This window comes from Neomonachus schauinslandi, chromosome 3, assembly GCF_002201575.2.
Source record: "Neomonachus schauinslandi chromosome 3, ASM220157v2, whole genome shotgun sequence".
NCBI classification, from domain to species: Eukaryota; Metazoa; Chordata; class Mammalia; order Carnivora; family Phocidae; genus Neomonachus; species Neomonachus schauinslandi.
This window is the reverse complement of record NC_058405.1, coordinates 61,272,409-61,299,273: the sequence shown is the minus strand read 5'-3', so window position 1 is coordinate 61,299,273 and position 26,865 is coordinate 61,272,409. Positions and strand designations below refer to the sequence as shown.

General features: G+C 48.5%; 1 protein-coding gene across 1 annotated transcript; it reads left to right on the top strand.

Annotated features, from left to right (window-relative positions):
- Nucleotides 1–1,256: 1,256 nt before the first annotated feature.
- TMEM272 (transmembrane protein 272) lies at nt 1,257–25,992 on the top strand. The gene is given in 4 exon segments (XM_044913598.1): nt 1,257–1,261; nt 18,952–19,033; nt 25,641–25,783; nt 25,785–25,992. Coding segments are annotated over 4 exon segments (438 nt in total).
- The last annotated feature ends 873 nt before the right edge of the window (nt 25,993–26,865 follow it).

The following is a 26,865-nucleotide window of genomic DNA, read 5'->3' as shown; positions in this document are numbered from 1 at the left end:
ATTAATTTCCTCATTGCCTTTATTATCAGTCAACTTCCAGGGGAGGAAGCAACAGGGGCTATTATCACTACTCTTCTTGATGCAGAAGCCCATGTGAGACAAGCAATCCTCTAACTATCTTACGTAAGGATAGACGTCTAAGTCACTGTTAATTCACACTGGAAAGTACTGCCCGGCCCCTCCCCCCAGTCTCTTCCTGTTTCAGATTTCTACCAAAAAAGAAAACCTTCCACCAAATAAGAAGCATTTTCATTTTCTTAGTACTTAGAAACTTTAGAAATTGACTAAAATTGTCATTATCACCAAGATTAACATGGATCTACTCTGTTGAGCATCTGCTGTATTTGAGAAGCTCTTAGAAGAGCTTCTGTTTAAAAGGGCTGGGGAGGGGGCTCCTGGGTGGCTCAGTCGGTTAAGCGTCTGCCTTCCACTCAGGTCATGGTCCCGGGATCCTAGGATGGAGTGCCACATAGGGACTGAGACCTGCATCGGGCTCCTTACTCGACGGGGAGCCTGCTTCTTCCTCTCCCTCTGCTGCTCCCCCTGCTTGTGCTCGCTCTCTCTCAAATAAATAAATAAAATCATTAAAAAAATAAAAATCAAAGGGCTAGGGAACATGCCATTAAGTTTTGTGAGTTTTTCCATGTTCCCGCTGTAATAGTGGGAACTTTTCCATGTTTCCACCGTAGTAGTGGGAACTTTCATTTGAACCTGTAAATTCACACAGTGAGTTCTGTGAATAAAAAAGCAGATTCACTACTGTGTTTTCAAATTGCAGCTTTTTGGGGGGCTTGGCCTTCAAAAGATATTTGTTTTTGCTTTGAGTTGAAATAAATCCACATCAAATATCATAAAAAGTAATTCACGATAGGGGACAGACGACCAAAACACAAGCAATGAAAGAATGTGCAATACCCCTGGTAAACAAAAATGTAAATGAAAATCATAATTAAATTCCATTTTTACCTATTAAAATAATAAAAATGCTTTAGTCTTTCTAACACCAAATGCTGGCTAGGATATGATGAAACTGGCACTTTCGTGGATTGCTAGTGACACCCTAAGTGGATACAACTCTTTTGGAAATTAATTTTATCTCAAAAGCCAAAAATTGCTCACCCTTTTAAATTAAATAATCCCACATCTAATTACTTATTCTAAGGAAGTATCTAATGTATGGAAAAAATAATTTTCAAGGAAAGATAGGTCTCCTAGGATTAGTCAAAATAATAAAAAATTGTAAGTAAATATCCAACATGAGGTATGTTTAGGTACAGCATGACATATATCCTGCTCTGTGGAATGTGATAGAACTATTAAAATGATGGCTATAAAGTCCACATAATAACAGAAGGAATTCTTATGTCGAAACGTGAAGTGTGAATTTAATGTGCCTGCTAAATACAGCCATCTAGTTATATGTGTGTGCACACGCACGTGTGTGCACATACACATACATATACGTATACACACATTTGAAGGAAAAGCTCCAAAATACTAACAGTTGGTGGCCAAGTCAGAGGATTGCTTGTCTCACATGGGCTAGGCTGTGTGGGAACTAACGTAGTAGTGAATCTATTTATAATGACAAACGGTTTTCTTTTCCCTATGATCTAATTTTTCTTTTTCTGTTAGTTTACTTTCATAATTTTAAAGAAAATATTCCAAAAAAGAAACAGAATACTTCCTCACCACCATCACATCCTGTCTCCCCTTTTTGTTTCTCTACTCCAGCGACTGGTTTCTGCTTATCAATGCCCTTCAAGCTACTTTTTCTTTCAAAAAATACTTATTAAATGTTTTAGATTATAAAAGTAAAACCTGCTCATGGGTAGCAAAGTAAGGCAGGATTAGGGTATCAAGTAGAAATGAAAATCCTTCCCGTTGGTGCCTCCAGCCCTTTGTTCCGACCTTCCTCCTGTGGTCCTGGTTCCGGTCCCTCTCTCCGGAGGCAGCGGTTATTACCGTGTGATGTGTCTGCTTCCGAGCTTTTCCTCTGCATTTACATATACATGTGGGCCATGTTTACACAAATGAAGTCCTATTATATGCATCATCCTGCCCGCTCTGGTTGGGACAGGTTGTCCCACGTTGCCCTCCAAAGAAGTGATACCAACAATGTATCCTTCACTCTGTTTCCCTTTCTCCTCACTAAAATCCTAAACTCTCTGATCTTTGCCAAGCTGTAAGGGAGAGATGTTAGCTCACAGCTGTTTTAATTAACGTGTCATTCCTTATCAGTGATGTTGAACACCCTTTACGAAGTCTGCTGGCCAGCATTTGGGACTCTGCATGGGAATTCCGTCTTCTCTTTCTGGCTGGCCGCCAGAGTTCGGCTGCAAGGTCACAGCCACCTGTCTCTTCAGGAACATTCTCGAAGGCATAACAGAATTAGTAGCACACATCATTTTCTCTTAGTTCTCATCCATCTTCCCAGCTTATGAAAATAAAGGGCTGGAGGGAATAAGAATTGCCCCATTTATAAGATGATCTAAATACCCGTGCCTTGTGTTGGTTTGTTCTGTTGGAAACTACTTCATTGGGTCTGATACTGTGGTTTTTAAATTGATGCTTCTACCACTATTTGCAGTTAGTGACTAAAAAGATCAGTCAGTTTGGGGTATTTGCATTTAAAAAGTTCTCTGTACACCCCTCTGTTATGTCTTATAGTGACACTGTTCAAGTTTCCTGGGAAACTAATGTGTGCACCTCCTACCCCATTCAGCGGCCCAAGGTACAAATGTTTGTATCGTTATGATGTGACACAGACAAGTACAGGTGGTTTCCACAAAGCTGTTGTAGATTTAAAAACCGTAGTATCTTGGGTTGTAGGTATGAGAGGAACACTTTTCTCTTATTTCTCCTCCCTCTGTTATTTCCCTTCTGTGAGGTAGGAGGAAAATGTTATGGCCCCTGGCTAGATGTGAAGTCCACAACAAGCCCTGAGAAGAAAATTCCACCAGCTTCTCAATGTGATTTACATACAGCATCCATGGTGCCTAGGGTCTGTGTTAGTGAAGCTCACAAGTTCTAGAATTCCAAAGGCTGCCTGGGAGGGCAGGGATGCAGGACATCTGGAGCTGAGACAGGAAGAGAGATGCATAGGGCCTGGTGACATGGTCTCTAACTCTGTCAGCGGTAGAGGTTGTGGGGTTTCTGTCCCCTCAGACCTGCCAGCCGACACGGATGACGAGACTTGCCCAGAGCAAGGGCTTTGTGTCTACACCAGGCACACCTATTCTCTACCTCAGAAGGATGAGGAAAAGAACTGTCCCTGCTGGTTAGGAGCTCCGCTGGGCTGGGACCCTCTCCTGCCCTTTTAGATAAGTGGGCTTGTCCTCAGGTGCAGGACGGTTGATTTTCTAGATAGGGTTTTAGGTGGTTTAGTTTATATGGTGCCCCTGTGGTAATTGACCTCGATAAGCATGGGCACCAACAATAAATCTATAATTCATTCAGTCACCAGTTGCTTATGACTGGAGGCCTACTTTCTATTTAACAAAAGGGCATGCACCTGGGGAACCCCATCCGGCCAGAGAGGCGGTCTAATTTCGTGTCTATCCGTGGAAAGCCGAGCAAATGATGTGGGAAGAAGCTGTTGCTTATTCACGGCTGCAGTTTTCCCGATTTGCTGTTTGTAAGGACACCAAGGTGGTGGTTTTTGCAAGGATACTGTGGAAAAAATGGAGGCTGGTGAAGAGTCACGTGACTAGTAGTTCATGGCATCATCAAATATACATTGAAGGCCTACTTTGTGCCAGGAAGACAAGGACTCACACACCGCTTCCACAGGTGCTTCTGAAAAGGCAGCCTCAAGAGTCAGGATCAGCAGAAGGCTGTGTGGGAACCACCTAGCTCTGAATTCTGTAGGATCGGGTGGCAAGGAGCCCTTATGCTCAGCTCTGCTGCTTTGCACCCTGATCAGGATTACCAAAGTGGGTTCTGTCCGAGTGAGAGCAGGCATCTTGAGTTTGGCAGATCGTCAGATACCTGAGTTCCAATCTAGCTCTGTGACTTGGGCAAGTTCTCCACACTTCTGACCCTCTGTTTCTTTGTCTGCAAAATGGGGACAGTACTCCTTCCCTGGGAAGAGAACATTGTGCCTCCATGGGACTGATGGAGAAGGCGGGCCAACCTCCTAGCAGCCCTTGACTGGCACTGGGAAGCCTTTCTTTCCTCCTGCTCTGTGGCGAGGAGGAGAGACCGTGGGCTTGGAAGTCACAGAGACCAGATTTCACACAGAGGCACGGAGGTCTCATTTCAGATCCCAGCCCTCCCCCTCACTTGCTGAGCGATTTTGAACGTACAAACTGGCTGAATCTCGGTTCTTTCTGTAAAATGGGGCGTGGCTGCCCCGTGGGGTCTGGGGAACGAAATGAGGTCGCATGTGAAAGACCTTGGCAGGGCGCAGGTGCTGTGCCTCGGGTTTGAGACTGACCCCCCCCACCGCCCCCACCTCCCCTCACCCTGACTCTGACTTGCCGTAGAGGGGGTCCTGCAGATACCCGACCAGGCTGTGAGTGTGACATGTCCCGGAAGCAGAGTGATGGGAACGAGAGCCCCATATCTCGCTGTAATCCCTGGAGCACAAAGCGCTGGCTAAATCAGCCTGTCTGCAAGTTAGTGGAGGATCAGCAGTAGAGAGAAACTGACAGAAAAAGAGCTTGCGGCCTGGGTGTCCCCCTGCCAGCAGGTCCCTGCTGAGCCGTGGCAGTGAAGTCAATGACGGCGAACAACAGCTTCAGGCCTTGCGCTCTGTACTCCCAGCCATCATTCCACCTCTGTCCCTGCACTGCCGTTACCCACCTGTCACTGCCGGGTTGCCCTGCCCGGAAGTCTTCCCACCCAGGAGGGCTGCCCGTAGCGCGGCCACCTGCCCTGCTTCCCCGGTCTGCAAACCCTGGCACTACGGGCGGGGATGAGATTTATTTTATTTTATTTTATTTTATTATTTCCATTTTTTAAATCAACATTCATTTTCTTTTTCTGTGAGCACAGCTGACACACAATGTTACCTTCATTTCAGGGGGACAACATAGTGGTTCCCCAAGTCCGTGCTCGGCACAGGTGTAGCTGCCCTCTGTCACCGCCCGAGGCTGTTCCAGTCGCGCTGAGTGTACTCGCTCTGCTGTGCCTTCCATCCCCGTGACGTAAGGGGGGGGCGCCCCCCTTTATCCCCACTTTGCCCATCCCAAAGCATGCTTGCAAACAGAACTGTGCCCACTCGGGGCAGGCTTGCTCAGTCCTGTCTTTTGCATCCTGCCTGGGTCAGCCAGCCCTCCCAGAGACCAAACAACAAAAAGTAACAAAAACTTCTCCCAGTAGAAAACTGTACAACTGCCCCCTAACCAGGCTTTAGGGGCAAAGGAACAGAGGTACCCCCACCATTCCACCTAATGTGTTTACAAGGCTACCTCATTCTGGGCAGGGGAGTTTGCTGTCCTACTTGATTGGTTGGGATTTTGTTGTGTATTTTAAAATTAATGGATACACTGGGGTACCTGGCTGGCTCAGTCAACAGAGCATGCAACTCTTGATCTCAGGATTGTGAGTTCGAGCCCCATGTTGGGTGTAGCCATTACTTAAAAATAAAATCTTTTTAAAAACCCCAAATATACATACGTTTTTAAAAAAATAAATAAAATTAATGGTATTTCTTCCAAGGAAGAGTAGCTCTTTCTCATAGGGGCAACCAACATACTCAGACCATAGGAAGCCCACCATGAAGCTAGGACGGGATATAGGCTTCTTGGGTCTCAGTCCCAAGCTGCCATGGTCAAGTCCATAGTTACCCTTTGTCTTTGCGCCCTCGGAGGGTGGTGTTACAATGGAGAGTGCTTATGTGTGTGTGGAAGTGAGAAGGACCCCAGCTCTGTCAGTGTACCTGGGTCCTGTGTGGGCTCTGTCAGTTGCTAGCTCTGACTTTGGACGTCAGTCTTAACTTCTCTGAGTCTCTGAGGCGCCATCTGTAAAATAGAGTTAATACTACTTCTCAGACAGGATTATGGTGGGGATTAAATATGAGAATTTGTATAGAGAGAGCTAACACAGCAGCCGGCACATAACAGCGGCTCGGTAAGTCATAGTTATTACCATCTCACCTCCCAGATCCTGTATCTCCCCAGCTGGGCATCAGTGGGCAAGCGTCTTAACCTATCTGAGCTTGATTTCCTTATTCCTGAAATAAGAGGTGCTCTCTCCGCCCACCAGATAACGGCTAGCGAGGCCACACCTACAAGCAGCCCTGCATCGAAGCTGACACCCCAAATCCCAGGCTGACTGAGACCCCCCTTGCCGGTGCAGACGACCCACACAGAGGTAGTTAATAGTTGCTGAGGAAAGCCTGCCATGACGTTGGTAAAAAATTATGTTTGACGCCCAGAGCTTTGTCAGTGAGCAAGAACCATGCCAGGAGGTCTGGAGAAGGCGTGTCATCCGTGCATTTTGAAAATCGCCAGCAATGGTGAGTCATGGCCCTGAGAAATGCCCACGCTTTGAAGGATTTGGGGTCTGGGGTCCTATGACTTGTTAGCCGTGTGCTGTAGCATGAGAACAAGTGACCCATGGGCTGGTCTGTGCTTGGCTCAGGGTGGCCCTGGGGTAGGCCTGGGAGGACAGTGTCCTTTCCTCTGTTGGTACCTTCTAGTTCTACGCCTTATTTATTAATCTTTAGCTTTCCCCAGTACATAGGATGTGTGTTCAATATAATATGTGTTCGAAGAATGTTTGAGTGAATGGAGTCCCTGGGACAACCAATGCATAATGGCAGTGGGGCTGGGAGACAAGGCAGGCAGGTGTGAAACCGCTGGCTTCTCCTTGTGTCCACCCCACTCTACCTCCTTGCCAAATTGGACTTCTCCTCCACCATCACCTGCTGGAGTCCTTTGTGTCCCGAGGGGCTGGGTCATGTTACAGAAGGCCCAGGCTACATCTTGACACTTGGAATATCCTGAAGCAAATCCCAAGCCTTGAGGTTCCTTGGGATGAAAGCAGGCACCTCATGGTGAGAGATGTTGTCTAAGGCTTCCCACAAGGATCCCTTTACTCACGGTTCATCTGTAAACTCTTAGAGCAATAATGTCAGGAAGTAGCAGTCCGTAGGCAGGGCAGACCAAGGTAGAGGGGACGATGACGCGTGCCTGACTACAACAGTTTTGGCGTGTGGACAGCCATGTACTGTCTCCAGCTCCCCCCAGGGGGTCCAGCTCACTGCTGGCATATCATAGGGGCATAATACCTGCCCACTGGATGACTAGATGGGCGAATGAATGAACTACCTTGTCCTCTAGCTGATGTGTCCAGCCCCCATCTCATCCTCCTCAGGCACAGCCTGACGTTTTCTTCCCTGGGATGGCTCTGGGGGCTATGGACCTCCCCCCCCGCCCCCGCCAGGGCACACCTACCATGTGGGAGCCAGAGTGGGAGCAGTGGTGCTGGGGCCTCTGCCCAGAGGCTCTGAGGCTCTGGCAGGAATGAAAACACACAGGCAGGTTCGCTGCCCTCTGGAAGAGGCGACACCTTTGGCCATATTGTTGTTCTATGTTCTCCTGAAATTAACTGCCACCCCACCTCTCCACACACATCCCTACCCGTTCTTGGAACGAGAGCCCTGACAATGAGACCAAGTTATCCAGAGAGGAGGTATTACTCCCAGGGTTTCTCAGGAAAAGGGATGTTTCTGGGTTGTACCAGAAGTCCCCTGGTCTAGGCCATCAGCTCCTCAAGTGCCCTTGAAAGGTGATGGAAAACCTTTGACTGGCCCTCCCCTATCTGGGGTCTCCTTGATCCCTGAGCTTTTGCTATTTGTTTTGTGAACAAGTCTGTCTTCAGCTTGGATCATGGAGGGCCTCCTATGTGCTCCCCCTGCCTGGTCCCCTCAGCACACCCTCCACACATGGCCAGGGAGGTCTCTCCCTGCTTGGTGACTCCCCATTCCTGCAGAACATCAGATCACTCGAAAGACCCTCTGTAAGCTGAGCCCTGCTCACCTCTTGTGTCATCTCTTCCTTTTTGACTTCTCACCCTGGAAAATGTAACCGGACAAAAACATCTCAGCTTCTCTGAAAACACTAGGCTCCCTTTGTCCCCTGGGCCTCCCAAAAGGGCACTTCTCCACTCTGAGCTCTCCTACATCCCACTTGCCCTCGTAAAGATTGGATCAGGCAAAAATCTTCCATGGATGCTAAATCTAAGAGGAAATGTTGATGATCAACCAGCATGATGTTTGCATTGTCTTAGAATCTTTCCATACACTCCTTACTGGGAGGGAGAAAAAAAATAGTAATTATGCAGTGGAAAAATTGGGGAAAACTTTGAGGTTCAAAATTAACATCACCAATGAGGGACAGGTGGCCATCACCTACACAGCAACCTGGCCAAGAACATACAACCTTAATCTAAACACAAAGGGGCATCACAAATCCAAAGTGAGGAATGTTCTATTCAAAGACAGTGGAAGGTACTGTTGTCTTAGTCCGTTTGGGCTGCCATAGCAACTTACCCTAGACTGGGTGGCTTATAAACAACAAACATTTATTTCTCAAAGTTCTGGAGGCGGGAAGTCCAAGGTCAGGGTGCCAGCATGGGCCAGTTCTGATGAGAGCTCTTTTTTAGTGTCAGACTGCTGACTTCTCATTGTATCTTCACATGGTGGGGAGCAGAGAGGAAGCAAGCTCTCTTGTGTCTCTTGTAAGGGCACTAATCTCTTTCATGGGGGCTCCATCCTCATGGCCCCATCTGATCTGAATTACCGCCCAAAGCCCTACCTCACCCTGGGGGTACAGTGTCAACATGAATTTAGGGAGGACACATTCAGTCCATACAACTATATTCTTCAAAAATGTCAACATCACAGTAAATAAAGAACGGCTTTGGACATGTTCCAGATTCAAGGGGGCTAAGGAGATAAAACAACAAAATGCAGTATCAGACCCTTGGATTCAAGGACTTTATTAGGTCAATAAAATTGGAATATGGATGGTAGGCTAAAGTGTTGTATCAATGTGAATTTAAGAAGTTGCCACCTTCTACGCTTAGCGTGGAGCCTGCTTAAGATTCTCTCTCTCCCTCTGCCCCTCTCCCCTCCCCCACCACACTCTCTTAAAAAAAAAAAGAAAGAGAAGTTGCCAACTGTACTGAGGTTATATATGAGAATGTCCCTATCCTTAGGAAATATACAATGGGATGATTTCCAACTAAAAAGTTCAAGAAGTTAAAACAAGAAGCATGCAGACAAAAAAAACCCAAGTGATAGGTACCTGAATGTTTGTTCTATAATTCTCTACTTTTGTGAATGTTTAAGAATCTCATAATTAGGGGCACCTGGGTAGCTCAGTCAGTTAAGCATCCAACTCTTGATCTCAGCTCAGGTCTTGATCTTGGGGTCATGAGTTCAAGCCCTGTGTCGGGCTCCATGCTGGATGCAGGGCCTACTTAGCAAAAAAAAAAAAAAAAAAAAAAAAGAGAGAGAGAGAGAGAGGGAGAATTTCACAATTAACATTCCTCTTAGAATTTAGACTGGAAAAAGGCCTCCCTGGTCTTATCCCAAATTTCTTAAAATGTTGCCCTAGATGCATATACACCAGAGTGTTTTCCTTTCAAATGACTTTTAAATTTTCTTCTTTCTGCATTTTCTACATTTCCTATTAAGTAGTATATACTTATGCAATTAGATAGAAAAGTTGTATTTTTACAACAGTCTTCAGATATCCCCTTAGGTTAATTTGCAGCTGGTCCTTATCCACATGTAAAGTTAGCCAAATGGTGGTGGGGAAGGGGAGAGGAGAGGGGCTTGAGGCCGCATGGGAGTGACCCATCCTTCTGTCTGTCCATCAAAAGAGCAGGGCAGTCTCTGTCATGCATCCGACTCCACCAAGCCATCCGGCAGAACTTTCCAGAGCTGCCCTGGACCACTACCCAGTCCTGACCATCAGCCTCCCATCTTATATATTCTTTTCCGTCAAGTTCACTCTGTTGCGGTACATTTGCTTCCCTGTGCCGTGACGCTGGCTTGGAGGATGAATTTAATAACTGGGAAGCAATGAAATCTTGATAAATGCATGTGCAGTGTGTGTGGCCTCCAGCCATCATAGGATAACTCAATTAAATGCGACGAGTGTGGTGGACCCAGATCATTGACACCTATCCGGGCATCCTGGGAAGTGCTTTTGAGCTCCACACGGAGACAGCAGCTGGAAAGGGGACAACAAAGCACAGACTCAGGAGGGACGCCAGGAGAGAGGCCCTCCAGCCTGCGACTGGACCCAAAGAACTGTGCCCCTGGATGTTTGCAGCCCCGCAGCGAGGTGGAGAGGGGCTCACAATACTCCACACACTGAACGTAGAGTGGCAGTTTTATTCTACAGTTCTGCTGTGAGCACTCGTACATGTTATGTTGTGTTGTTATTTTTTAATTTACTTTTAAAACTTGAAAATGTCTCTCCTTCTAGATAAAAGTAATCTGACTTCAGTTTCCTACTTGCCAGACTAGCGAGAAAATCCATCTTGGGCACTTCAGCCACATACGAGTCCAGGTTGTAGGAGCTGAGGCTGGGGAGAGGGGGTGCCACTCTTTTGGGGTTTGGGGTAGAGAATGCTTCCACTCTCCGGACAAGGCCATGATGAGTCTACTTCAGACCCTTTGTGCAACTTTTAAAAGGCGCCCTCCTAGTAGGGGTAGCTTCAAGGACATGCAGCTTAGGAGCAGATGGTGCTTTTCTTGGAAGAAAGGGCATCCCCTTCTTCCAGGCAGGGGGAGCCTCACCCAGGCCCCCGTTCCCTGTGCCAACTGCCCAGCAGAACGCTGTCCTTGCCATGTGGCCAGTGTTGCTGCCAGGCTTGGGCTGTTGGGGTCTTTACAAGCCTGGAGGCCTGGTGCCCCCTTCTAGATGCTTCTTGTAGTAATTCCCGCTGGATGCTGCCAGGCAAAGGGCCACCAACCACAGGTGCCATCAAAGAACTCCATTCCTCATGGGCTCAAGAGGCTGCTCTCTCCTGGCTCCATGGCTCCCCCCGCATCTGGGCTCTTTCCTCCATCCCTTTCCTCTGGGACAGTCCCACAGAACTGCTCTCACACTTGGTGGAAGCACAGTGGCCACCCTTGCCAGAGATCAGCAAAGGAGATTCTAACATCGGCCCGCCCAGTACTTCTTACTAACTCGCCCCATTACCAGAACAGCTGGAAGCCTTGAAACGTTGGACCGTCGAGAATGTGGGCAGTGGGGCTGGTTTCAGAAAGTCCTGCGGCTCTGGACTCACAGATGCCTATAAGACGGCCTGGCACATTAAAGGCAGTGAATTCTGAACCAGACACGTGTCCTTTCCCAGAAGCTCCTCCTCTTTCCGTCCCTCGCATCTCTGTCAACACCACCATCGTCCCTGTCACCCAAGCATGGCACTGGGGTCACGTCCCTGCTCCTTCTTCTTCTGCATCACCACACCCAACTGGTACTCAAGGCCCTGCCCCGCCTGTACCCTCGATTGCTCGCCAGGCTCCATCATGGGTCAGCCTCCTCGCTGGTCCCCCTGCCCCATCACCATGCTGTGGCCCCATCCTTCTTCCAGCAGTTTGACTTTGATTATGTCACCCCCAGCTCCAAATCCCTCAACGCCCTTTATCTTCCTAATAAAATCCAAAAACGCTCTATTCTCAAGGTCTCTTTCCAATCTCATCTGCATTTGTCTATTACGAATGGCCTATGCTCAGCTAACACTCCCCAAAACCACCCGGAACTTTTCTTACTTGAATCTTTTGTCTCCTTTAGGAATTTCCCTTCGACTGAAGAGCCATCTCTCCACAACTCAGCCTTTCAAAACCCTACCCACCCATGAACACCAGGGCTGTATCACCTCCTCCTGGAAGTGTTCCTTGATTGCCCCAGGACTCCCTTCCTCTGGGCTTCTTACTGCTTCGGGCACCGCTGCTGGCCCCTTTCACCCACTGCTATGTACTGCTCCTCGGGTATGCCTCCCATCTGTCTCCCTTATGAGGTCGTGAGGTCTGAGCTGGTGTGGCTCATCATGCCCATTTGGCATCTCCCCAAACCTTTGTCAAATACTAGAATACATGGGTGAATGTCTGTGATGAAGCGGGGTAGGCGCCGAGCAAGTGCCACCCCCTGCAAGCTGCTTTGGCCATGACCTCTGGGGCGAGCGGGTGGCTGTGAAACAAGCTAGGTGAGAGGATGCTGCAGGTGCTGATACAGGAGGGTAAGAGGAACAGGTGGGAAAGACGAGAATCACAGAGACGGAATCACTGGCTGTATCAGGAGGGGACAAGAGATGCATAGGTGATGGGGTTTGGTGCCTTTAAGGATACAGGCAAGTGGGGAGGGCAGTTGGGAAAGAAGGGGAGTCTACTTTGAGGTAATCCTCCTGTGCCCTTTGCCACCTGCCTGCTGGGCATTCGGTAGTCAGGGGGACCTTGAAAGGTGGTGTTGCAGAGAAAAACGACCGGGTTTTAGTCTTGGCTGCCACATTAAACTATTTTACCTTAAGCAAGAGCAGGGGATACACTTGCTATTCATAGGAACAGGTTCTGGAGATCCTCGAGAACAGACTAAGCTAAGAGCTGCCCACTTTTCCTGTCAAGATTACCCCTTTTAAAAAAGCTTTGAATACTTCTGGCTGCCCACTTTGACCCACAGCGGGGTGCTCCCATGTCTCCAACCAGCCATGGTGGGAGCGGCAGAGTTAAACCTACTTGAAGGTGTGAGCAAGGATGCTGAGCTGGCTAATCTGGACACCGTCTTCCTCCTCGCCCCCTCGCTAAGACAGGACTCAGTTTATCTGTGCTCTTGGCATAAAGAATGGTTTGGCTCCAACCCTCTGGTTCTAATATCCTCCCACATTGCTCTAACTCTGAATTATTTGCCCCTTTGAGACTCTCAGTTGATTTAGGTCTGTCACCGAGCTCTTTCAAACTGACCCGATAGAGACTCATTTTGTCAGAAACCAGAGGGCAGCGCTCTGAGCCACCTCAGAATCCGTGCTCAATAAGCTCAAAAGCATAGCAGTGTTTATTAGCGGTGGTCACTGCTGTCAAAGCACCGTCCTGGCCTGAGCAAGGTCCTGAGGCAACTCAGCCTCTGTTGCAGAGAGCTCGGGTGACCCATCAGTGTGGAACCAGCTCTCCCAGGGGGCAGGGGGACCAGGGGGGAGGCGCGGCTTGCTGATCCCTGACTGGGGCTGCGCTGGCCCTTATTAGGACCAAGTGGTCAAGAAGCCCCAGTGTTGTTAACCGCTGATGACTTCCATCCCAGTGAAATCCCGCAGCTGCAGCACCTCGCACTGCCCCAAACAAGCAGGCTCTAAGGAAGGCCTGGCCGAAACCTCCCCGGCCCTGCTTATGAAAAAGATGGTATGCGGACGGCCTACTTCACCATCCCCCGGGCAGTGGCTTTCAGACAGATTCCCAGATCCTGTTTTGGAGAGATCCTGATTTTGTAGCTAGCGTGGCCAGGGAACCCGAGAATGATGTGTAGAGAGCAGGTTTGAACCTTAGGCCCAGACAGGGGTGCTTTAGAGAGGGGGCCTCTCGTGAGCTGGGGGCGCAGTCTGATGTCACCTCCCTTTGGGTTTGGGACTGTCCCTGCTCAACTCATTCAAAGTCCCTGCGAACCACAGGGCCTCCCTCACTGCTGTTCTTCCAGTTCCGCAACTGGGCCCTAGGTGGGGTCTGGAATCCAAGGGAAGTCACACATCTTGAATAATAATAGTGGTGATCATGACAGTGGCTAACGCTTAGCCCCGTTTATCATGCAGCAGACCTTGTGTGTCTTGCCTTACATGGGTTATGACACTCGATCATTTTAACAGATCTATTAGGAAAGTCCTAGAATAATGCCTAGAATGATGATCAACATTATAGCTAATTCAGAGAAGGGTGATTTGAAGGGAGGAGTGAGCACTGAGGCCCATCACTCTGCGTGCCTGTCCTCCTCAACATCTCCTGGAGGTGAAGGTCAAGGTTGGCGTGAAGGGCAACTTCAGGGGGCCTGCTGAAGGGGAGGGACTGCCCTGTCCATCCTGCTCTGACAAGCTCTGCTCTGACAAGTAGGAGCAGAGCTTGTGGTTTGGTGTCGTGAATGTGAGGCTCTCGGCTGCAGACACGCGCAGCCTCAGATCTTTTCTCCTCCAGAGACGACTGGGATTCACAAATAAATCTGAGATCTTTGACGATCCAAAACTGGAATGGGCCTTGTAGATTAAACTAATTACAGAGGGTTCAGTGTAAGTAATAGAAAACCCAACTCAAACTGGCTTAATTAATAAAGAGGGTTTATTGGTTCATATCAACAGAAATAGTTTAGCTTCATGGGTGTGTAATTCAGTGGGTGACAAATGCCACTGAGGACCTAGTTTCTTCTTGCCTCTCCTTTTTGCCTTCCACGTGTCATTCTCAGGCTAATTCACCTTCGTGGTGGCAAGATGGCAGCCAACAGCCCCTAGAGCACGGTGCTTGCACACCAGTGGCCAGGGAGGGAGAGAAGCCTTGCTTCTGGAAGTTCTACCCGAAGAGTGAGAAAGCTTATTTCCTTTTTTCTCCACTTGAGTATGCTTGGCCCAAGATGAGTCATAAGCTTATCCACCAAATGATAACATATCCAATGAATACTACTCTGCTGATTAATTTAGAGCTAAACCTCATGCCCTTCTCCAGAGCCCAGGGTGGAGTCAGCTTGTGCTAGAGCACATTAACTGCACAGGAGACTGGGAAGGTGGGCAGGTGGGGAGACGAGAGCAAAAATTGGGGTGATTACCTAGAAAGGAAGGAGTGAATGCTGAGAAAGCCACCATGATATGCACTCCAAGATCCTGTCTCTGTTCTCAGCGCTGGCATCAGAACCTAGCAGGATACATAAATGTGTGATGTTATCAAAACTTTAGCATCGAGAACTGGGGATGGGGGGGCAAGCTACCCAAAAGGCATTCAAATTCATAATTAAGAAAAAAATGCTAGCCAAGTGAAACCTGCATGTGCGGACCATTTAACAGATGGGGAGACCAAGAAATAACAAGGGGAAATAATTGCCTAATTATAGTAGTGCCATACACTGAGCTGGGGTGTGCATCTGCTAATGCATTGTACAGAAGAAGAACGTGATGCCCCAGGAGGTCATCTAATTTGCCCAGAGCCACACAGCTAATGAGTGACAGGCCCAGGGCTGTGCAACTCCCGTGCCACTCTCCTCTCCCAATGCCAGAGGGGCGAAATGGGGGCAGGAGCAGGAAGAAAAACCCCAAGCAAGCAGCAAAGAGCTCTCTTCCACTGTGTATCAGTAAGAATTGTAGGAGACCATCTCCGAGCATATTCTGTGGGAGATGGAGCCAAAGAAACAGAAAGGGAAAAAGACTTCGTGAAGCAAATTCTGTAAGTGATAAATCAAGTTGTCAGTGAATCTTGGGCAGGGGAGGGGAAGAACCATCTGCAGTAGGGAGAGGCTCCCAGGAAGGGCAGGGTCGATCCTGCCTGGCTGGGCGAATGCTGGTGGCTTTTGGCATCCTGGCGGGCAGAGCTGCAGTTCATAAACTCCTTTTCTAGAAGCTGTCAGATTTGGGAGAGGTGGTGCAGGAAATGTGGGTCTTCGACCTGGCACGACGCTCCTCGGCGACATTCAGCCCTCCCAGAGAGGCAAGTCTGGGCTTGCACCCCGCCCTCCCTCCCGTGCAGTCGGGCAGGGACCTCCTGCCATCTGCTGACTTGCCAGAAGGTCGGGCCTCACGGAGGCATCAGGAGACGGCACTGCGAAGAAAGTGAAAGGGTCTGCGTGTTTCTAAGCCGGTGCTTGCTCCTTCTCCTGGCAGCCTGCTTCATTTTCATGCTCTCCGCCCTCCGGGCGCCGGCACTCTCCGTGGCCTTCACAGGTGAGCCGGCTGCTGAGCTGCTGGACCCCACGGGTCAGCCGCGTCCGGCCTCAGACCACGGCACCGCATCTTGAAGCATAAAACGTGTGCTAGGCAGAGCTGGCTGGACCAAGGAGGATTTCCAAACGCATATTAATCGTAACAGAATGACTTGGTTGAACGTTTTAAAAAGACTGAGTCCTGGGTCCTGCCCTGGGACATTGATGCGATATGTCCAGGGTGGGGACACATAGCTGCTTTTAAAAATCTGTGGCTAGATGATGTGGGCCAGGTTGGGGGCCAGTGGGCTGAAGGTTTCCCAAGGCCCCCTCCCAGCTCCTGGGTTCCCATGTGGAAGCCTGTCGTGAGCAGTGTGAGAAGTGCTATGGTAATGTGTTGGTGCCCTGTGAATTTCTTTTGCTGAATGCATGAATAAATACTTCCATAAGTCACATAAATTAAATAACCTCAATAATCTGGAAGTGTGAAGTGTCGAGGGAGTAGGAAGCTCCCTGAGTAGCTAAAAATCGTTGTCATGTGTCAGTCAGTGAAATTAAAGTCAGGCCCTGGAATGTCGCTAATGGGGGCCCCTGGGTTCTGTACACAGAACTTAGCTAGACCCATTTCAATAGAGACCTAGCAAGCCTGGTGTTCTAGTCTCCAAGTTCACAGCCCACTGGAGTAGAAATTCAAAGGGCATGGGAGTTGTTCAATAAGACCCCAGTACCCTAATTGCTTAATGGGTTTGGGTTTTCCCTTTGAGGTGATGAAAATATTTTGGAACTACATAGAGGGGGCAGTTATACAACTTTGTGAATACACTCAGTGCCCCTGAACACTTCACTTTAAAATGGTTAACTTTATTTTATGTGAATTTCCCTCAGTAAAAAAAAAAAAAAGCAGCTAAATACTAAAAAACAAAAAACTAATACAAAATAGTACTCTTGGATTTGTAATAAGCGAAAGCTGACAGCTTGATCGGAAATAAAAGAACAAAATAACACTCTAAAGTTTGCCCCGAACTAAAGTAGCTGAGAAGTCTAGGGCCGTTTAGTGGAAGGGCAGATAATTCAACCACTTCAGTAGGCCCTTGAAGCTGTCATTATTATAGGGAGTTCAAAAATAAAACATGTATTATACGGCTCTGCTCGACCCTGCTTAGGAAGTCAGGAGCATCCTTTAAAAAAATGTCCTGTGCAAAATCTATCAAGTGAAAGATAGATTTTTATTGGGGGGGGGAAGCTTTTGGAGCCTGTGGTTTAGTTATCTGGAAAATGACTTTAACTGGAATAGTTCATTCACTAATAAGGCTGCTTAAATGAAGCAAGAACCTACAAGTGCCGTTCCCATAGATATTACACTAAAATCCCTACACTCACTGCAGGAAGAGAGTATTGAGGAATCACTGCTCCATGGTTATGAGTTTCTGTTCGGGGCGTTGAAAAAGTTTTGGAACTAGGAAGTGGTGACGGATGCACAAGATTGGGAATATAATTAGTGCCCCTGGATCATACATGTAAAAATGGTTACAATGGCAAAATATTGTTATATTTATTATATCACAATAAAACATGTAAAAACATAATTTTAAAAACCCCATAATATGAGCCCCCCCAAAAAGCCTAAAGAGGGTCATTGTGATCCTGCCGATCAGATAGAAAGAAAATCTAGAGGTAAGGTAGGTACTAAGCAATACGTGAAGAACACAAGGGGAAAGACGCTTTTATTAAATTTATTAGGATCCTCTGAAGCCATCTGTGCGCTGTTTGACCCTCCTGTGAGAAGCAGCTGCTTTTATTCATTAAGAATGAGCAGATATAGAAGTCATTACTCAATGTTCATCTCGCAGCTGGGTTTTGAATTGAAAGGCAGTTCATATCCAACAACGTTGGCATCCAGCATTTAAAGGTCTTTGTGTAAAAAGGTTGCATTGAGACTTGGGAAGTATTTCCATCTAGTAATGGCTTCAGCGGAACATCAGAGATATCTAGGAAGGCAAGCCTCCCCAGGTTGATGATTGGAGCAACGTACGTATCTGGTTTTACTCTGGGGCCCTTAATTTGTGGGTGTCTGCCTACCCAGGAATTTTTATTAATTTCAGTGAAATATGGTGTAGCCGTGGGGAAATGGCTTATTTCCTCTAAGTGCCAAGGCATTCATGGGAAATAAAAATCAAATCAGAGCTAAAACTTTAAATGTCATTTTAACAGAACACTTCGATTTTACAGTGAGCATCCCCTTTCTTGGGCTCTGTTGACGGATGCATTGGTCAGGTTAACTTGACCGCGCTGCGGTAATAAATTAGCCCCAGAATCTCAGTGGCTCAACGCTATAAAGGTTTATTTCTTGCTCATGAAAATTCCACTGTGGGTCAGGAACCCCCCCAGGGTTCCAGAGGACTCCCCAGGGTAATGTGATGACTTCACACTCCAAATTACTTTAGGCTTGAGCACTGACCATCTCGACCCATGGATTCCAGGAGGTCAAAGCAGGGGAAGAAAACCAAGGGTCACATGTCAGTTTTTAAAGGCTTTGGCCCCAAAGTATCCCACGGGACATTGGTTAGAAGTAGTCACACAGCACTGGGCTACCCACAAGGGGTCTGGGAAATGTGAGGGATGCTCACGGAGTGGTCAATGTCTCCTCACAGCCAAGATGTGTGCTGGAACCCATCCAAAGCCCGGTCATTTGAGCCAGATTGGTCATGGAGGGCAATAGGCATTTTTTTCATATATTTTAAATAATATATCATACCACCATTAGTTAATAATAGGCCTAGAAGACAGAGGCCTGAGAAAAGTAGAGAAAGCATTGCTAGTGGGATTAAAATTACCATTAAGAAAGGGTACAGCCAGTTAATAGCCAGACAAAGTGATGTCTGATCCTTGCTCTGCCTGATGTCTGGTGGACAGCCATTCAGTCCCCTGAGCATCCTAACAATCAGGTGGCCAGTGAGACTGGGCGCACTCCACAAGCAGGGAATCGATCAGGTTACAGTTTATGTGAGGAGCATCTGGGCTTCTGCAGAAATCTCCTGAATCTTCCCAATTGGCATTGTGCTCTTGAATGCATTTCTCTTAATCCTCGTTTGTTCTCTCCCCTTTGTAGGAATGAAGTTTTTGGAGACTGCCCCATGCAGCTCCTCATTCGTCTCTGTTTGCTAGTGGGTGGGATCATTGGAGCCTTAAAGGTGAAGTATATTTATCCGTTGTTTTTAGTTCTTGCAGAAATGTAACTTACGGGCACTGTGGTATGCATCCTTTAATTGTTTGCTGCTCACAGAGGAGCCAGAACACCTCCCCGCAACCCGCCCCCGAAGCCCAGGGCTGTGGAAGCAACAGAGCAAGGTGGGTCCTGGAGTCTGTTTGCAGAGACATGGATTTTTCCAGATGAGGAGCGTTCACCCAGAGCTGGGCATCTTAGCAATAGCTTCCCTCCTGCTGCCCTGAGTTCAGTGTGCTGAGTTGTGGCTTTGGTCCGACAGCAGTTGACAAAGAGGAGTCACTGACTGCCAATTAATTTTACCTTTGAATCAAGCCAGTGTAATCCTAGCCTTTCTCTGTGCTTCTTTTTAAAAAGTTTCCTGTGAAGGGCAGTGGAGTTTGCTGCTAGTTCAAATGTATTTAATTTGAGCAGCTCTTATTTCTGTTTTTCTCCTCGTTCTTAGTTGATTAGCACCGAATCCGTTAGCTGCAGTCATCAATCAAACACTAAACTTGCATGTTCAGGGGTAGGAGTGCTTCTCTGTGATTCTCAGCTTATGTCAGTGTAGGGAGCTGATTTACTCATGGGTTGTATTGACATCTCTTTTCACAGGAAAAGTGACAGAAGAAAAAATATGGAGGGGCCTGCGTAGTCTGCAGTTAGTTTCCAAACCCCTGGCCTACAGAAATGTCCCACCTGCCCAAAGCACCTCAGGTCTAAGGTATGTTAGGTCTGCCTCCATTTATCAGTGACCCTTCCCAACGGTCCACGCCCTGCTCAGAGCTTCCCATATCCAAAGCTAGAACACACAAGCATCCATTTTTCCAACATGGTTTCATAAAAATGAAGCGCAAGACGGGGCACCTGGGTGGCTCAGTTGGTTAAGCATCTGCCTTCAGCTCAGGTCATGATCCTGGAGTCCCAGGATCGAGTCCCGGGATCGAGTCCCGTATCAGGCATCCTGCTCAGCGGGGAGTCTGCTGCTCCCTCTGACCCTCCCCCCTCTCATGCTCTCTCTCTCTGTCTCATTCTTTCTTTCTCAAATAAATAAATAAAATCTTTTAAAAAAATGAAGCACAAGAGAAAACAATCAAGAGTACCATATATAAAATTTCATTGGGACCCACTGTCGGATTTCTTTGCTGGCTTCCTTCTGGAGCTTGGGGCCTTCAGGAGATGCTGGCCAGTGGCATTGGTCAGGGTACTGATAGGACATCAAAGGAATGTCTTCAAGATTGCTGCTCTCATTTGCAGCCAGAAGTCACTGGCTCAATTCGTGGGAAACATGTCTGATTTGGGGCAAGTGCTCTGAGCCTTTTGTGTCTGAGTTGCTTCACTAGTAAATGCCCCCAGGTCATGACAGCAGTCGGGGGTGGTGTTCTGGAATGTGCAGTAACATGTGGTCCCCCCACCCCGTGACAACATCCCTACGGGATCTGCTTGGGACTCTGTTTAGCTCCAGGGAAACCCAGAGGCTCTCTGCTCAGTGGGGCCGCCTATCCCCTGTGGCCCCATGGTGTTAGGGGAAAGCTCTGATGGATTGAGCACCATAGAGATGTTCCAAACAAGGGCAAAGTTTTCAGCAATTACCTCTGCTCAGCCCTCTCTCACTTGACTAGCTCATCATCAGGCTGTGAACTGAAACTTTCCTGTGGAGATGTTTCCATCCATGGGGTCTATTCCTCTTAACAATGGCAAACTTTTCCTTTATGAAATCCAGCCCAGAACCCAAAGGTAATTTATTTTAATGAACAGACTAGGGCCCTAATAAACAGCATTGATTTTTTTCCCCCTGGCAATCTAAACCTGCTTGAAGCCAAATTAAATTTTTGTGCTCATCATGGCGAGGTAATACACAGTGAGTCCATAACGCTCAGTGCAACAGCAGGCAGATTTGTAGAATCCCCAGACAGAGAAGTTTGAGGGAGGCCAGTGCTTTGTATTTAACCCTCTCGGGACACTGCATCACGATGCCCAGCATCCGCCCCGAAATGCATCAGATCCGCCACAGTGTTACATTTTATCGAAGAGAAAGCTGAGCAGCTGCGAGTGGACTTTTCCCAGAGTCACCAAAAAGAACTGAGAGTCACAACCCACTGGAAAGATCAGAAAATGAATTTAGTAGGTTGTGACCATTTAAAAAAAAAAAACAGGATAGAAACTCTGAGAGTACCCACTAAGTACTGTGTGACACACACGTACACATGTGTGTTTGGGTACGTCGGCCACATAGTTTATCATCCAAACTGGGACGCTTTTGCAAGTACAAGCTCTAATAACAGTCCTGTCAGGAAAACAGCACAACCCACGACTTCTCTGAGCCAGCAAAGGACATACAGTGCCCCAACTACGAGGTTGTGATGTAAAATGTATTTGTTACTGAGGGCCACGATAAAAAGAAAGGTTCAGAAACACTGATTTAGTGGCCATTTACCTACCTAACCCTCCACTTCATCTTCCAATAGTTCACTGCTCAGTAAGAATTTCTAGCACCCAGTGAATGCTTACCATGTACCACGTGCGGTGTTAAGGGCTCTACCCTTAGTCCTTACAAGACCCCTTTGAGGCAGGTACTTGTAAAGTACAAAAAAGGATTTTTGAATACAAGGAACAAGGACTGCCCACAAAGCAGTCCTGGGAGGGTAGGCAGATCCGTGGACCTTGGGCATCCTGCTGCTCCCTCCCCCTGGCATGCTGAGAGTGTGGGGGAGGCGCCTCTAGGGAGGGCAGATGCTGGGATTTTCTCTCCTGTATACCTGTGATGGGTGGGTGACACCCATGGGATCGGGCCCTGCTAGGAAGGAAAATGGGCGCTGAGTAACTGAAAGCCGAACTGTACCATCAGCTCCAGCTTACAGATGAGGAAACTGAGGCTTACAGGTTGCTTCTCTTGAGTTTATGGCAGAGCTGGTGTGCTATCCACTCCTGCCCAAACTCACAGTTCCCCTCAGCGGCCCTTCTCCGTCAAACTCTCTCCTGTTCCCCAAACCCATCACCCTTCACCCTCACCACACCACTTCCGCTCCAAGGAGGTCCCTCCCACCTCTCCCTGCTCACAGGGGTCCAGAGCATACGCCCTCTTCCAGGAAGTCCTCCTTGGGTGAGCCGGCTCTGTGCAGGTGGCTCTCTGGACCTCTCTGAGCCTTCACTCTGCTTTTCTTATGGAAATAATCTGCCTCCCAGCCAGGCTCTAAGTCATACTTCTAGAAAACCTGGGCAGGGTTGGACCAAACGGGAGCACTTTCCCAGCAAAGAGCCCCTCCAACTCAACATGCTCTGATTTAGACATCTGGGGAATGTGGTGTAGACAATGGCCACAAGTGTGGACCGACACCCATCTCATCCTTTTTACCCACTGTGGACCTGGCTTGAAGGGAAGAAATGACTTACCTTCTCTGCTCCTTAGTGTCCTCATCCATGGAGCAGAGATGATAATAAGCAGCTCCAAGGTTGGTGTGAGCATTAACTGAGATCATACAGGCCAAGCAGCAGACCAACAACTTTACTTAGGCTGTGCTGTCTTTTCATAAGTAATAACTCTTCATGGTAGAAAATAAGAGAATAGGAGAAGCACAAAGAAGAAAATCAAAATCACCTGTAAATTCCACCACCCAGAGAAAATCACTGCTGATATTTTGGCCTGATGGCTCCAGCCGTGGTGCCCCCAGGTACCCATTTATTTAATGCAGCTTGCCTCAGGTCTCTGGGAGTGTTAATCGAGAAGGTGCACACTGGGCACTCACTCCAGCACGGGGACCTCCCTCTGTACAAGGCCCATTGCCAGAGACACTGTCAACATTGCACACAGAGTCCCCAGGTAAGTCTGTCTCACCTGTCACTCTTCACCCCCCAGGCTCTGATCCCACCATCCTGCAGGTCCCCACCACCTACATTTGCATCTGGAATTTTAAATGTGGCCTGTCCAAATCCGAAATCATCATCCACCTAAAGGCACAGCTTGGGCTCCTCTGTCCTCTGCCTCTGTTGATATGATCACCCACTCCACTGCCCTGGCATGGAACCTTGTTTGCTCCCTCTCTTGGCTCCGTGCTGCCCCCTCCCCAATGTGCCACACTGTCGGTTATTGGAGGATTTTTTCTGAAGCCCAGTTCTCCATGGGTTAGGGGTGCCGTGAGGTTGGCCTTAGAAGAGGTGGGGAGCCTGGGACTCTGGAAGAGAATGGACGAGAAGCATAGGTCTTCTGAAGACATCATAGATCAAGTTGCTAGACACAGGGAAGATAAGGAACCAGGATTCCTTAGCAAAGATGACTTGTGGTCTTCTGTGGGTGCATCTTTAGAGGAAGCATCTGGAACCGAAACATGTGAGTGCCGTCAGAGCTGGGTGGGATGGTGGTCCTTTGTGAAATAAAATGCGAGCAGCATTTCAAAGGGGAGCCAGGAACTACCCACTAGGGGTGAGATAGTCTTTGTCCCTCTACAAGGAATTAGCAAGGCTAATGCTCAAAGGACAAGGGTCTGTGCTCTTGACTGGATGGATTCGTAAGAACAGGAGGGACACACTCATGCTCCTTGGCCCTGCTTGGAATTGCAGATCCCTGTAGATGGTGAGTGGTGGAAGCATCCAACACAAGTAATTATCTGTTTATGAGCCTCTTGCTGAAGAACTGGGGCTCCAGGAAAATAAGGACTAAAATTGACCTTTGGATTTGGATGCATGGAGGTGTGGGTTGAGGCGTGGTCCCATGGCATCTGGAACTGACCAGGCCTGCCAAGTGGCCTGGAGGTAGCAGGCAAGTCTGCTGGGGGCTCCTCACAGGGCGGAGGGTCCAGCATCAGGACCAGGCATCCATGTTACAAAGTCATGTGTGGTGGAGGTGTGCTAGTGATAAGGAAAATCTGTGTCCTAAGATGGCTGACCGAGCCAACGAGAGAGTCCCAGTCCTTGCCCCGGGGCTCTTCTGGGTTCTTCTCCCTGCCCCGCTTCACACACGCGCCAAAAGTGCCAAGTATGCGGACGTAGAAGTGTATAAATTGCCCCCTTTTTTTGTGCTCGGGGCTCAGACCTTTGGAGACTGCTCTCCTTTGAGCCCACCGGCGTTAAATAAACCTCCTGTCCTCCAAGATCTCCGGGTGCCGCGTGGTTCTTCCGTCGTGCGATCCAGTCCAGGTTCCATAACACTAGGACGGGAGAAGGGAAAGTCTGGCCACAGACACAATGAACTGGGGGTGAGGACAGTGACTGGACAGACACAATGAACTGGGGGTGAGAAGACCATGGGACCCCAGAGCAGAGCAAAGGGCAGCCCTGAGGCGCAAGGCATGGGTTTTGACTGAGGAAAGTTGTGAGCAAGAGGGAAGGTACACCAATACGGCTGGACCCTGCCCTTCGTTCCAGTGCAGAAGGAATTACTGGAAGTATCCCCAGCATGGCAGCTTTCCTTGGCCAGGTGAGGAGCAGGGAGCATCCTGGGTTTCTAGCTTGGGCAATGTCACCAAATGAGGGGAATACGGCAAGTAACAAATTCTGTTGTTAACATACTGAGCCGAGGGGCGCGTGGGTGGCTCAGTCGTTAAGCATCTGCCTTCGGCTCAGGTCGTGATCCCGGGGTCCTGGGATCGAGCCTCGCATTGGGCTCCCTGCTCCACGGGAAGCCTGTTCTCCCTCTCCTGCTCCTCCTGCTTGTGTTCCCTCTCTCTCTATGTCTCTCTCTCTCTGTCAAATAAATAAATAAAATCTTTAAAAAAAAAAAAAAACAAAAAAAACATACTGAGCCGAGGGCCCAAGGATACTCAGTGGAGCTTCACATGCGTCTGAAGTCTGGGTGAAAGTTCTGGAAGGGAGCTGCAGACTTGGGTTCCATCAGCCTATATGCAGGTGAGGTCAGGGCCTGGGACACATTTGAGGGTCACCAAAGAGGTAAGCTACTGGAAGAGTCAGAGATGCAGAGTGGCTTGGGGGAAGGATGCCAGCTTTGGCTGAAGACAGAGCTGGTGATCTACTCTGGCTCTTCCACTTTTCATACACGTGAACTTGGCCAAGATCCTTAAACTTCCTGGTCTTTAACTCCTTTGTTTCTAAAGGAGTAATGTGCCTTCCATAGGGTTGTTTTAAATAAGACAACATGCCTAAAAGCACTTAGCATCTGCATTACTCAGCTCGAGCTGCCGGGACAAGATGCCACAGACCCGGTGGCTTAAATAACAGGTGGGGAGGAGGGCATTTTCAGCTGATGACCCCAGGCAGGTTTGTGGCCATGGGAGGAGGGGGAGGAGCAGGTCACTGGAGCCAGGAAGGCCAAGGATGACCTCAAGGCTGATGAAGCAAACCAGAGCAACAGCGAAACTCTGGGTGCAGAGATGAATTTCAGTCAACGAATCCCTTGTCCAAAGCAGCTCACACATCTCAAAGGCAAATGCTACCAGGGATGCTGACTCAGGATTGATGCCTTCATTCTTGCCAATTCTCATTCTTCAAAAGTAAATTTCACTCCTTGGCGGCATTTCCAACTCCAGTGTGCACACTTTTCATAATAAATAAATCTCTCTGTTTCTCCCCTACCTTCTCCCCCCTCTCATCCCCCTGCTTTGCTGCTCTGCCCTCTGACCCCTTCGCTCCCTACCACAACCCAGGGGTCTCTCCTGCTGTACGAATCCACCAGGATGAGGCGGCTTCTGTCCCAGGCCATGGTGATCGACAATGACAACTATGATGAATATCCCTCGAGGCCGAATGTGCACAAGTGTTATAGACACCTAAGCCTCAGCCTCTTCCTGCCTCTGTTTCCTTCTGGGAAACCACTGGCTCTTTTCCGTTTACCTGCCTGATTTTATTCCCCCTTTCCAGCAGCCTCAGGATTACTGTGACAAAACCCTGTACCTCTTTGCAGTAGGGGTCCTCGTGCTCAGCCACGCCGTGCTGGGCCTACTGGTCCTGTGCAGCGGTTGTCTACGTGTGGTCCAGGTGAAGATTTGTTGTCCATGAAGACTGAGAACCACCCGCTCCGGCACACACATGCACACATACACACACACACACATGCCCATGCATGCACATGGGTGTATGTACAAATACACACACAGACACACTCACACATGCATGCACAGTTGCAAGGGAAGGGAGTGCTGGAAAGGTAATAAATCCTTCCCTACAGGCATTTAAGAAGCCACCAAGATGCGCTGCATATTCTAGAAGACTAAAGAAACGCTTGCCTCCCTGGGCCTGGGGAAAGCACTGTGGCTCTTTTCAGAGTGGGACTTTTGTGCTCATGAGTTCGCAGAGGGATTTTTTTATTTGAGGGGATGAAGTAAGGTGAGGCCGAGAATGGGACACTTTTGAATCACACGCAGTTCCAAGGACTGTCACAAGTTCAAGGTTTGTTGTTACTGTTGCTACTGCTGTGCTGTCATTCAGCCACCGGCAACCTGAGGTTATAGAAAGGTATGTCTTTCAAACAAGACCATCTTAGCTTCACTTTGGTGGCTTTGTTACAAAAAGGAGAAAGGTGCTCTTGTTTAATCACCCCAGGTGTCTTTTGGGAAAGGTAAGGAGCTCTCTTTCCCAACCCCTAATCAGATGGGTTTGTTCTGACAGGTAAGGGCATCCCAAGGACAGCTCTAAAGGCTGCCAAGGTCAAGGGAGTCGGTCCCCCTCGGGGCTCTGGTCTGGCGGGTGAGCCTGGCATCACAGAGAGCAGCACGTCCTCCCTGCGTACCTTGGATGGCGCTACTGCAAATCCTTGGCTTGGCCTGCGTCTGCTTCTTTACCTCATCGTCTATGTACATCTCTGTGGGTTGCTGATCTCATAAACCAGTTTTGTGTAGGCTTTGGCCAGGCTGCATGTGGTCTGGTTAATGT